Raw genomic sequence first — 14,138 nt, forward strand, 5'->3', positions numbered from 1 at the left:
CACAGTGGTTAAGAATCCACCTGCCATTGCAGGGGACATGGGTTTGAGCCCTGGTCTGGGAAGATCCCACACGCTGCGGAGCACCTAAGCCCGGGTGCTACAACTACTCAGCCCACGTGCCACAACTATTGAAGCCCGCGTGCCTAGAGCCCATGCTCCGCAACAAGGTAAGCCACCGCAATGAGAAGCCCGTGCACCGCAACAAAGAGTAAGCCCCGCTCGCCACAACTAGAGAAAGCCCACACACAGCAACAAAGACCCAACACGGGCAAAAAATAAATAAATAAATAAAATGTAAAAAATTTTAAAATATATTGTTAAAAAAAAAAAAGTGAAGGGCAGACAGCAGAAGCAAGAAGAACTACAGTCCTGCAGCCTGCGGAATGAAAACCACAATCACAGAAAACAGACAGAATTAAAAGGCAGAGGACTATGTCCCAGATGAAGGGACAATATAAAACCCCAGAAAAACAATTAAATGAAGTGGAGATAGGCAACCTTCCAGAAAAAGAATTCAGAATAATGATAGTGAAGATGATCCAGGACCTCAGAAAAAGAATGAAGGCAAAGATCGAGAAGATGCAAGAAATGTTTAACAAACCCAAAAAGAATTAAAGAACAAACAGACAAATGAACAATAAAATAACTGAAATGAAAAATACACTAGAAGGAATCAATAGCAGAATAACTGAGGCAGAAGAATGGATAAGTGACCTGGAAGACAGAATAGTGGAATTCACTGCTGCGGAACAGAATAAAGAAAAAAGAATGAAAAGAAATGAAGACAGCCTAAGAGACCTCTGGGACAACATTAAACACAACAACATTCGCATTATAGGGGTCCCAGAAGGAGAAGAGAGAGAGAAAGGACCCGAGAAAATATTTGAAGAGATCATAGTCGAAAACTTCCCTAACATGGGAAAGGAAATAGCCACCCAAGTCCAGGAAACAGAGAGTCCCATACAGGATAAACCCAAGGAGAAACACGAAAGGACCCGAGAAAATATTTGAAGAGATTATAGTCGAAAACTTCCCTAACATGGGAAAGGAAATAGCCACCCAAGTCCAGGAAGCGCAGAAAGTCCCATACAGGATAAATCCAAGGAGAAACATGCCGAGACACATAGTAATCAAATTGGCAAAAATTAAAGACAAAAAAAAATTATTGAAAGCAGCAAGAGGAAAATGACAAATAACATACAAGGGAACTCCCATAAGGTTAACAGCTGATCTCTCAGCAGAAACTCTATAAGCCAGAAGGGAGTGGCATGATATACTTAAAGTGATGAAAGGGAAGAACCTACAACAAATATTACTCTAGCCAACAAGGATCTCATTCAGATTCAATGGAGAAATCAGAAGCTTTACAGACAAGCAAAAGCTAAGAGAATTCAGCACCACCAAACCAGCTCTACAACAAAACCTAAAGGAACTTCTCTAAGTGGGAAACACAAGAGAAGAAAAGGACCGACAAAAACAAACCCAAAACAATTAAGAAAAAGGTAATAGGAACATACATATTGATAATTACCTTAAATGTGAATGGATTAAATGCTCCAACCAAAAGACACAGTCTCGCTGAATGGATATAAAAACAAGACCTGTATATATGCTGTCTAAAAGAGACCCACTAAAGACTTAGGGACACATACAGACTGAAAGTGAGGGGATGGAAAAAGATATTCCATGCAAGTGGAAATCAAAAGAAAGCTAGAGTAGCAATACTCATATCTGATAAAATAGACTTTAAAATAGAGAATGTTACAAGAGACAAGGAAGGACACTACATAATGATCAAGGGATCAATCCAAGAAGAAGATACAACAATTATAAACATATGTGCGCCCAACATAGGAGCACCTCAATACATAAGGCAAATGCTAACAGCCATAAAAGAGGAAATTGACAGTAGCACAGTAATAGTGGAGGACTTTAACACCTCAGTTACACCAATGGACAGATCATCCAGACAGAAAATTAATAAGGAAACACAAGCTTTAAGTGACACAGTAGACCAGATAGATTTAATTGATATTTATAGGACATTCCATCCAAAAACAGATTACACTTTCTTCTCAAGTGCACATGAAACATTCTCCAGGATAGATCACATCTTAGGTCACAAATCCAGCCTTGGTAAATTTAAGAAAATTGAAATCATATCAAGCATCTTCTCCGACCACAACACTATGAGATTAGAAATCAATTACAGGGAAAAAAAACCGTAAAAAACACAAACACATGGAGGCTAAACAGTACACTACTAAATAACCAGAAGATCACTGAAGATATCAAAGAGGAAATAAAAAAATACCTAGAGACAAATGACAATGAAAACACGACGATCCAAAACCTATGGGATGCAGCAGAAGCAGTTCTAAGAGGGAAGTTTATAGCAATACAATCCACCTCAAGAAAAAAGAAAAATCTCAAATAAACAGTCTAACCTTACACCTAAAGGAACTAGAGAAAGAAGAGCAAACAAAACCCAAAGTTAGCAGAAGGAAAGAAATCATAAAGACCAGAGTAGAAATAAATGAAATAGAAACAAAGGAAACAGTAGCAAAGATCAATGAAACTAAAACCTGGTTCTTTGAGAAGATAATCAAAATTGATAAACCTTTAGCCAGACTCATCAAGAAAAAGAGGGAGAGGACTCAAATCGACAAAATTAGAAATGAAAAAGGAGAAGTTACAACAGACCCCGCAGAAACACAAAGCATTGTAAGAGACTACTACAAGCAACTCTATGCCAATCAAATGGACAATCTGGAAGAAAGGGTCAAATTCTTAGAAAAGCACAACCTTCCAAGACTGAACCAGGAAGAAATAGAAAATATGAACAGACCCATCACAAGCACTGAAATTGAAACTGTGATTAAAAATCTTCCAACAAACAAAAGTCCAGGACCAGATGGCCTCACAGTTGAATTCTGTCAAACATTTAGAGAAGAGCTAACACCCATCCTTCTCAAACTCTTCCAAAATATTGCAGAGGAAGGAACACTCCCAAATTCATTCTATGAGGCCACCATCACCCTGATACCAAAACCAGACAAAGACACTACAAAAAAAGAAAATTACAGACCAATATCACTGATGAATATAGATGCAAAAATCCTCAACAAAGTACTAGCAAACAAAATCCAACAACATGTTAAAAGGATCATACATCATGATCAAGTGGGATTTATCCCAGGGATGCAAGGTTTCTTCAGTATACACAAAGCAATCAGTATGATACACCACATTAACAACTTGAAGAATAAAAACTATATGATCATCTCAATAGATGCAGAAAAAACTTTTGACAAAACTTAACACCCATTTATGATTAAAACTCTCCAGAGGGCTTCCCTGGTGGCACAGTGGTTAAGAATCTGCCTGCCAATGCAGGGGACACAGGTTTGAGCCCTGGTCCGGGAAGATCCCACATGCCACAGAGCAACTAAGTCTGTGTGCCACAACTACTGAGCCTGCGCGCTAGAGCCCGCGAACCACAAGTACTGAAGCCCACGTACCACAACTACTGAAGCCCATGCACCTAGAGCCCGTGCTCCACAACAAGAGAAGCCACCACAATGAGAAGCCCACGCACCGCAACAAAGAGTAGCCCCGGCTCGCCACAACTAGAGAAAGCCCACGTGCAGCAACAAAGACCCAATACAGCCAAAAACCGATAAATAAGTAAATTTATTTAAAAAAAAAAAAAAAACTCTCCAGAAAGTGGGCATAGAGGGAACCTACCTCAACATAATAAAGGCCGTATATGATAGACCCATGGCAAACATCATTCTCAGTGGTGAAAAACTGAAAGCATTTACTCTAAAATCAGGAACAAGACAAGGATGTCCACTCTCACCACTGTTATTCAACATAGTTTTGGAAGTCCTAGCCATGGTGATCAGAGAAGAAAAAGAAATAAGAGGAATTCGACTTGGAAAAGAAGAAGTAAAACTGTCACTGTTTGTGGATGACATGGTACTATACATAGAAAATGCTGAAGATGACACCAGAAAACTACTAGAGCTAATCAATGAATTTGGTAAAGTTACAGGATACAAAATTAATGCACAGAAATCTCTTGCATTCCTATACACTGACAACAAAAGATCAGAAAGAGAAATTAAGGAAACAATCCCATTCACCATTTTAGCAAAAAGAATAAAATACCTAGGAATAAACCTACCTAAGGAGGTAAAAGACCTGTACTCAGAAAACTATAAGGCACTGATGAAAGAAATCAAAGATGACACAAACAGATGGAGAGCTATACCATGTTCTTGGATTGGAAGAATCAATATTGTGAAAATGACTATACTACTCATAGCAGTCTACAGATTCAGTACAATCCCTATCAAATTACCAATGGCATTTTTTATGGAACTAGAACAAAAAATCTTAAAATTTGTATGGAGACACAAAAGACCCCAAATAGCCAAAGCAATCTTGAGAAAAAAAAAAACGGAGCTGGAGGAATCAGACTCCCTGACTTTAGACTATACTACAAAGCTACAGTAATCAAGAAAATATGGTACTGGCACAAAAACAGAAATATAGATCAGTGGAACAGGATAGAAAGCCCAGAGATGAACCTGAGACCACACCTATGGTCAACTAATCTATGACAAAGGAGGCAAGAAAAAAAAAAAAGTTATTTTCTGAGAATTTTTTTTTTTAGGTGTGTGGCTATTCTTCATATATGAGAAATTTTTCCTTTTTATTAATGACATTTTGATTTCAAAGGTTTAGTGAAAATTGAGAAATATTTGTTATCATTTTGCATTGCAGAACATAAACGGTATTTCTGAAAGCTTGTTTTAAATTCAAAAAGCTATTTACCCCTTTTTTTGTTTTCATTTTTACTAATTTCTCTACTATTGTTTCCACACTTATTGATTTAATTTCCTTCTTCCTGAAGTTTTTTTCAGCTAGGACTCTAGTGGTAAACTCTCAGTCTTTGATCCTCATTCTTAAATGATAGTTTAAGTGGACATAGGCACATTTTCTCCATTGACAAGTATTTTTGTTAGCATTTCGAAGATGCTGGACTATTGTCTTCTAGTTTCTGTAGTTGTTGGTACCTTCTGCTAACTATTGATCCTTTGCAGGTAATCTTCCTTTCGTTGTAATTGCTTTTAAGATTTTTCTCTTCATTTCTGGTGTTTCTAGTATCTAAACGTAGATTTACTTTTCCTGCTTGGAACTTAAAGTGCTTACGTCCGAGATTTTAGTTCTTTTATCAAGTCTGACAATGATCAATTATTATCCATTCAAATATTTTCTCCTTCAGGTTCTCTGATCTCTCCTTCTAGAATTTCAGTTCGATGTACATTAGCTCTCCGTGTCTCTTAAAGTGAGCTTCATTTTTCCACTTTTTTTTTTTTTTTAAAACCAGGAGCACTTTCTTTTTTTAAAAAAATTTATTTATTTATTTATTTATTTTTGGCTGTGTTGGGTCTTCATTTCTGTGCGAGGGCTTTCTCTAGTTGCGGCGAGCGGGGGCCACTCTTCATCACGGTGCGTGGGCCTCTCACTATTGCGGCCTCTCCTGTTGCGGAGCACAGGCTCCAGACACGCAGGCTCAGTAGTTGTGGCTCACGGGCCCAGTTGCTCCGCGGCATGTGGGATCTCCCAGACCAGGGCTCGAACCCGTGTCCCCTGCATTGGCAGGCAGATTCTCAACCACTGCGCCACCAGGGAAGCCCGATTTTTCCACTTTTTAATCCCTCAGAGCACTGAGGATACTCATAACCATCTTCCGGTTCACTGATTGTACACCTAATTTGGTGACCATATTTTTCATTTCTAGAAATTATTTGGTTCTATTTCACATCTCTTTCCATTTTTTGTCTTATTCTTTCCTTGTAATTTTTCATCCCTTCTTTTATATCTTTAGTTTATATAAGCATACTTATTTTTTAGTCTTAGATTGTTTGGTAATTCCATCAGATATACATGATTGGTCTTAGGTGTCTGATTCTGCTTTCTTCATTAAGAAGCAAGAAAGCCAGTTTAGTTACAGAAATAGGTTGTCATGATTGTTATTCCATTTCAACCCTCTGGTGGAAGTAACATAGTAATATGAGTCTGGAAGTACTGATTTGTTTATATAGCAACTGGGTCAGTGGAAGAAATAATTTTGTATTAACTTGGATGCTCTCAAACATGCATGCTGAGAATATGCAGGCTTATATGCAGCCCCAAACCCTGTCTTTCTCTGTATGCACACCTTTGATTGCACCCAGGTTTCTACCAGATAACCTCCTCATGGCAACGTATATTCCTCTTTGGCTGTAGTCTACACTGCTGTCTACTTGCATCGCCATATGAAACATATACCTCCATTTCTCTCTGTGCGTGTCTCTTGTCTCCTCTCCTCTCTCTCTTTCATCATGTTGTCATTCTGTGGGGAGTAGAATAAATATCCTGGATTACCTTATTTGGTGAAAGACAAGTTCTACTTTTCTAATAACCACAGTGCTTGTGGGTTTTTGTTTGTTTCTTTGCTGGTGTATACAAACCAAATTTGATCCATCATGCAAAATTTTTTTGATTAAAGCCTCCTTTTTTAAAATTATTTCCACTTATTTATAAAGTACCATTAAGCCAAATTTTATATTTTGTCTTATGTCCTTAATTCCATCATTTACTCCAAATGATTGTTTTAAGGTTAACTCTCCTGAAAGGGGAACTATATTAGTTATCTATTGCTGTATAACAGTGATCTTAAAATTTGTCATCTTAAAACAAACGTTTATTATCTCAGTTACTAAGGGTCAAGAATTCAAGAATGGCTTAATTGGGTGATTTCCCTTGCAGTACAGGGCAAAACATGCATAAGACATTTGGTCCATGCCAAAAATCCTTGAAATTTGGTCCTGTCCAGAATGTCCATGAGCATATTTGGTTCATGCCACATGGTTTTGGACAGGACCAGATATCAAGGATCTTTTGGCATGGACCCAATGTCTTATGGACATTTTGGGCAGGACCAAATATGAACAAATATCAAGAGCCTTTTGGTGTGGACCAAAAGTCTTAGGGAGGTATGGGGCAGGACCAAATGTCTGCGAACTGGATGATTCTAGCTCATGGTCACTCATGAGGGTGCAGTCAAGCTCTTGGCTGGAACTATAGTCATCTGAAGGCTTGACTAAGGTTGGAGGATTTGCTTTCAAGATGATTCACTTACATGGCTATTGGCAGGAGGTCTCAATTCCTTGCCACAAGGATCTCGCTATAGGACAGCTTGAGTGTCTTCACAGGATGGCAGCTGGCTTCTCCCAGAGGAAATGATACCAGAGAGCAAGGAGGAAGCCATAAAACCTTTTATGATGTAGTCTCAGAATTTGCATTCTGTTACTACCACCACAGTTTATTCTTCAGAAGCAAGTCATTTCTGTCCAGCCCACACTCAGGAAGGGAATTAAGTTCCAGCTCTTGAGGGGGATGTATCAGAGAATTCATGGACATATTTTGACCATGAGGGTGAGGACCGCAAGGCAACTTTTGACTTTACATTTTTTCATGAGTTCCTTCTCCTCTCCTTTTGTTTACTTTTTCTTTGAGAACTAACATTAGAACCTTTTATTGTTCCAACATAATAGATTTTTTGTCTCTATTTTTCACTGAACATTTTTCCTTCTGTTTAATATTGTCCTTTAACAACTTTATGCATTCTGTTATATCATTTATGGTGAATTTTTTTCTCATTTATTTCATAATTTTGAGATCATCTTCAGGGGGAATTCCGTATGGCTTTTGAGAGTGTGTCCTTCCGACAGTGTTGGATTTTTTTTTTCCCTGGGACCCCAGTGACCTCATTGTTTTCTATATATATTTGAACCCTAAACCTGAGTGAAGAAGAGGCCTTTTAAATTCTAAGAGGAAACATTTTTTCTCCTGTCCACATCCCAGGCTGTGACACGCAAATCCCTAGTCGTCTCCTGGTGCTTGTCCACTATTTTAATGAGGGTGTAGCCCTTTGAGGATTCTGGTTTTGTGTGGGTGTTTGTTTTAGCTCTTCCTCTGCAGAGCTATAACCTTTTCTTCTGTGCCCATGTAGGGGATAAAACTAAGGCCCTAGCTTACTAAGACTGGCCTTCCCCTAAGAGACAGCTAGACTATTTGTCATTTTTATGATTCTGTTTTTCATTTTCGTTTTTGCGTTTGGCTTCTGGACAAGTCTCTTACTGTTTATGAGCTTAGCTAGGCATTTAGAAGATTATTTAAAATTTTTTTTCCTGGTGTTACTTTCAGGGTTTTCAGGTTATCTTATTTGCTGTATTGTGGGAACACACATCTCAAGAAGGCCTATCTTGCTGGATGAGAGTAGGTTTACAAGCCACGGAAGTTAGTTACTATGTGGTTTATCCTCATTTAAACTTAGCCTTGTCCCCAAAAGAATCTAAGTGAAATAGATTTCTCTCTTCCACAATTGTAAAATACAAGTACTCTGAACTACACATTTTTACAAAGCTGTTAGGTTTAGGTAAATGGGAGATCACTGTCTAGCGCGTGATTTCATGGTTGGAATTTGATTCAGTTTCTAGAATAGTTTTTCCCGCCTAACTTACTTCTTTATTCTGAAGTGGTTTAATAGCGAGAAAGAGAAAACTATTTAAATGTTTTTCATAGTCGAAAGATGTGCACAGAGGAAATATTCAAATATTATATGATTAAGCTATGTATATTGATATGGAAAGACATCCATGATAAATGAAAAGGCAAGTTTCAGAATTGTATGTGTAATATGTTTCCATTTATGTTTATGTGTTTGTACACTACATACCTGTACTATATAAAACATCTATGCATTAAGTCATCTGGTAGACTATAGGCCAAACTATTGGTATTGTTTATTATTGAGTAATACTGGTTTGGATAAGGAAAAGACCTGTCTCTGTTGATTGGAATTTTTTATATTGAACATGTATTAATTTTATATCTATAAAGCTAATAATTTTAGGGAAAAAGTATTGATTTTTAACCTAGTCAGTAATACATATTACATGTCAATTATTTTAAAAAGCTTTAATAAAAACTAGCTAAACGTCTTGGCCATGCTTTCTTTCTTTTAACATTTAAGAGGTAATATGGTCAGGTGTAAAAGTGAAAATGTAATTAATTTCAGTGACTATTTCAATGTTTTATTCATTCCACAAACATTTACTGAGTAGCTTTTCCATGCCAGGCACTGTTCTAAACACTGGGGATACAATGAGCAAATCAGATTTTTAAAAATTCCTGCCCTCATGGAGCTTACTTTTTAGTAGAATTTAGGTATATTAAGTCTATTGCTTAGTGGAACTTGTAAACTTTGTCTCTTATTGAAAAACATACTTTGACTAATTTTATTAACATTAATTTTCTCCTCTTATAGTAACGGGACCTCTGTCGGAACTGCAAATTGCATATGTTAGCAGAGAAACACTACAGGTAAATTCAATGTTAATTAAAAAGTAATGTTCTTTATTAAACTAAATGTTTAATTATTTTGCATTACCTGTTAAGCAGAGTAAGGATTTAAATATTCTAGTTTGGTAAACTCTTGAATTTAATGCATTTCAAAGTTGTGTAGTAAACTCAAATTATATTTGCAAATAAACACGTTAAAGCTTCAGTATCATAATATACCTCCTAAAATTTAAGCACTATGGATTTGTTATTTATTTTTATATTCCTCTTAATACCAAAGAAAGGCTTAAAAATTAAGCATTCTTATGGGATTGAAACTCATTCTGATACTAATTGGATATTTACTTTTAAAAAGTTATTTCAAACTATTTGCAGAGTTTAGTGAAAATTATTTCTCTTAGGAAAATTAGTGGTTCAAACTGAGCTCCGCCTCTCATTTTCTCGATTCTTTTATCTTTTCGGATACTCTGGTAAAATAAAGTAATTATCACTAGTGCTTTCTGTAATGAGTAAATAAATAAGATAGAATACTACTCATTGATGACTTTAAATCCCAAAGTGTGTTCTGTAGTAAAGTCTTGTTAATTTTTCTTTTTTTTGAAACTCCAGGGATTATACTATCTTCACAGTAAAGGGAAAATGCACAGGGATATAAAGGTATATATCATATCTTTACCTAATGGCCCTCTCTTCATTTTTAAATATGCTGACCAAACTGTTGAGCAAAATTGTATCAGTTATTCTATTTGATGAATTTGTTATCTTAATATGTTACTATAATAAAATTGAGTGATACTTTGAAGGGTTTATTAATTTTTTTTATAGCGGCTCTATTGAGATACAGTTCACATACCATAAAATTCACCCTTTTAAAGTGTACAATTGTGGATTCATGTTTTAATAACACATTTTAGCTTATTTGTAGTTATTTATTTATAAAATGCAAATTAGGTCCATAGCTTCCATTAAGTTACAGTCTTTAGGAAGTTTCATGCTTTGAATATTGTAGTAAACTTTGGCAATCTTAAGGAACTGTCATTAATAATGTATAAAAATGGATAAACTAAGCCTTGACCTTTTCTGCTGGTCTTTAACTGGCAGAGGAGAGCAGGTACACCGGGCATGTTGTGGTAAACCACCCCTATCGTAGGACTCTGAGGTTATTTCCAAAGATACTGCCGTCTTCCCAGCCTGGATATTTTCTCTGTTCATTTATTTTTTCTTTTCTTTTCTTCTTCCTCATTCATCTTACCTCCTGCTTTTTCTTTCCCCCTTTTATTTTCTCTAACATAAAGGTTCTAACCCTTTTTTGCGGGGGATGTGGGTGTGGGAATCATGTGCTCTTTGAGTCTCTGATGAAAGCCATGGACTCTCTCCTCCAAAAATGCTCTTATGCACATGCCTTCAAATTTTGCATGAAATTTCAGTGGGCTCTCAGATCACCTGCTGAGATCCTCTACTTTAAGTATTGTTCATAAACCACTTCAAAGACATAAGCAAAGAGCCTTGGATTCAAAGGTGCGAGAGATCCTAAGAAGATAAGTGTATCAAGAAAGATTCTGTGTCATTGGCACTTAAATGATCTGGAAGGATTGATAGATTTTTGTCAGAAATGGAAGTTGGAGTGCCTTCTAAGCAGAAGGAACAGTGTGAGCAAAGATACGGAGGTCAGAAAGTGTGGGGTCATTTTAGGGGGTATAAAGGCTGCACCATATAATTGAAGAGAAGAGAATGTAGGAGAGTGATAAAGATGGTTTTGGCCAGGAGGTTTGGTGCTCCATTATGCAAGAACTCGTGTGTTGGACTTCAGAGTTTGGACCTAATTGGATAGATTCTAGCCATCACCACTATTTCTACCCTGTCTAAGCCACCATTATATTATATCTCACCTGGACTTCTGGAATAGCTTTCTAACTGGTCTCCCTGCTCCCATTCTTGAGTGATCCTACAGTCAGTTCTCTACCTCACACCAAAGTGACCTTTGTAAATCAGATCTTGTCACTCTCCTGCTTATAAACCACCGTTGGCTTCCCATCATACTCAGTACAGTATTCAGATGTTTTTACCATGGCCATTAAGGTTATGCATGATCTGGCCCCTGCTTTCCTCTCCGACCTCATCTCATACTCTTCTTCGTTTTACTCATTCTGTTCTAGGCACACTAAACTTGGAGGTCCTGGAATATGTTGAGTTCATTCTGGTTCCAGGACTTTGTATTTGCTGTTACCTCTTTCTGGAATGTTCTTCTAGATTTTGGCATGACTCTGCACCCTCTCTTCAATTAGATCTCTGCTTAAATATCCCTGCCTTAGAGAGGCCTTCCCTTCCTGCTTTATCTTCAGAGTGCTTATCTCTAACTGGCTTTGAATCATTTATTGGTTCATTCATTCGTGTGCGTGTGTGTGTGTGTGTGTGTGTGTGTGTGTGTATTCGTTTTTAGATTTTCTTTCTCTCCTGCTTAGATGTAAACTCCTTGAGAGCTGGAACTTTTTCATTACTGTAACCCCAGAGCTTGAAGTAGCATCTGGTTGCTAGTAGTCTCTCAGGGAGAGAGGGATGAATGGACACCTAGATGGATGGATGGAAGAATGCATCATAAGTGCAGGTGACATGATATAAACTGTAATTTAGAAAAATTAATCTGGAGCTGGGGAAAGACCAAACTGAAGACTCTGGCAGAAGTCTAGATAGCTAGGGCCTAATTCAAGTTGAAATCCCTACTCTAGTTTCTTTTTCCTTTTTCTCATTTCTCCCATTACTCCTTAGAGTTGCAGTAATATCAAGGGGTGTAGGTTTTGGTTATTTCTTCCTCTTTTGGGGGCTGGAAGGAGTTTCCTAGTATTTTTTACCCCGAACTTATACTTACAAAATTGATTGCATCCTGAACCATAGAGGATTACTTTTGCTTCCTCACTTAAAAGTTGCCCAAAGCGGGGGCAGGGGTGGGGAGCCTGTAGTACCTTTGAGAGGCAGTATTTCTACCTCCTCCAGAAGCTCTCAGTTTTTTGAAGATGAAGTCGTTATTATCACCTTCTTCTTAGAGCTTAGATCAAGAAGCAAAAGTGGATAAAAATGCTGCTAGGTCATGCAAACAGGTGACATTTTAATTCTGTGGGACTGTGCCTAGTTGTTTATATACTGAATGGCCCCAAACTCTGGGCAGAGACACATTAGGATGGACAGCCCTACAGACTAAGTAGTAAGGTTCAGTCTTACACATTAGCATTGGTTCAACTGATGTTGAGTACCTAGAAAGGGAGATGTGTTTTGGTGGTTTTGGACAGGAAATGGCAATGAAGTTTAACATGTAATTCAAGGAACTGAATAATGCCATTGTAAGGTAACAGTTTAGTATAGTGACAGCGCTTGATCAGTAAGAAAATAGCATTCAGATTAAAACTAATATGTCACGTTCATAATAACATTCATATTATTTTAATAGCAGCTTTTTGCAAGGCAGAACATTTTGTAAGGATAGTCAAATTGCCTAAAAAGTAGACAGTAAGTTTTCCTATGAATGTAATGGTTTAACATTTTAATTGGGCCTACTATAAATCGTCAGTATTTCTAGGTTTAAGCCTGCCACTTGTGATTATTTTAAATATATATGTTTAATCTTTTATATGTGCTTTCTGATAAAATGTTTCCTACTTTAACTAAAATGTTCTCACTTTGAAGGGAGCTAACATTCTGTTAACGGATAATGGTCATGTGAAATTAGGTAAGTAAATTTGAATTTCGTCACTTGCACAAATTTATTCCAAAACATAGTAAGTTTATGTTTTCCTCTCTAGGACTAGGTTTCCCCTCCCTCAGCAGCATCTATGTATCTTTAGGTGGAAATCTCATTGCAGGACATGACATATGTAATCTCTCTGTATCTGTTTCTTCTTCTCTTAAGTGAGGATAAAGTCTGTCCTTCACATGGGACAGATTCATTATAAAGATATAGTGAAATAATATCCCTTAAAAATTCTTTCACCTCTAACCCTAGGAGTGGGACTTCTAGTAAGAAATCTGTACGAGATTACCTTGTGACCAAAAAATAAGGCAAACAAAAGCCAAAAACTCAATAATGCAAAAACTCCTACCTGCTTACACAAGCTTTTAAAATAAAACATTGTATTAGTTATATAAGAATGTAATTTAGATGCTGAATGGTGCTTTATTTGAAACTGTAACTTTTATTTTGTAACTTTTGATTGTCAAGTTATTAAAACAGTTCAATACCTAAATAATAACTTAATTTGAAAGTTTAAGACAGGAAACATGTACAATATAGTAACTTTATAAACAAAGTTATGTCTGTTAGGTATTAAATGAAGTATTTAATAACAAATATGAAGCAATTATTTTGAACTACATATCACTATAAAATCAAAATTCAAGGAAATATTTATCTTCTAAAAATATGATTAAACTATTTTGACCTATAGCCTATAATAGGGGCTAATCAGATTTAAAAGTATCATAATTTACATATAATAAAATTTTCCTAAGCCACCTCTAAATATGAGAAAAGCAGTTATCTAACTATTGATGGCTTAGTGAACAGTTTCCATCTGCAGTTTAAAATTTGTGTCAATATTATGTGCTTTACTCAAAGACATCCTATATATAATATGTCTTAGTTTATAAAGATTTAGAAATCATCATTAAAAAACTAGAAAATATTAGAACTCAATATACTTAAAAAATAGCAACATAAAACTAAACTG

At 36.5% G+C, this 14,138-nt stretch overlaps 1 protein-coding gene across 2 annotated transcripts in view; it reads left to right on the forward strand.

Moving 5' to 3' along the window:
* MAP4K3 (mitogen-activated protein kinase kinase kinase kinase 3) overlaps positions 1-14,138 on the forward strand; it is a 201,172-nt gene that overhangs the window by 112,088 nt on the left and 74,946 nt on the right. For both annotated transcript variants that reach the window (XM_082358059.1, XM_082358060.1), the window contains exons 5-7: positions 9,386-9,441; positions 10,030-10,077; positions 13,099-13,141. In XM_082358059.1, the coding sequence (XP_082214185.1) occupies positions 9,386-9,441; positions 10,030-10,077; positions 13,099-13,141 (147 nt within the window). The remainder of the gene's footprint in view (positions 1-9,385; positions 9,442-10,029; positions 10,078-13,098; positions 13,142-14,138) is intronic.

This window comes from Balaenoptera borealis, assembly GCF_965194805.1.
Source record: "Balaenoptera borealis genome assembly, chromosome: 15".
In the NCBI taxonomy this organism is placed as follows: Eukaryota; Metazoa; Chordata; class Mammalia; order Artiodactyla; family Balaenopteridae; genus Balaenoptera; species Balaenoptera borealis.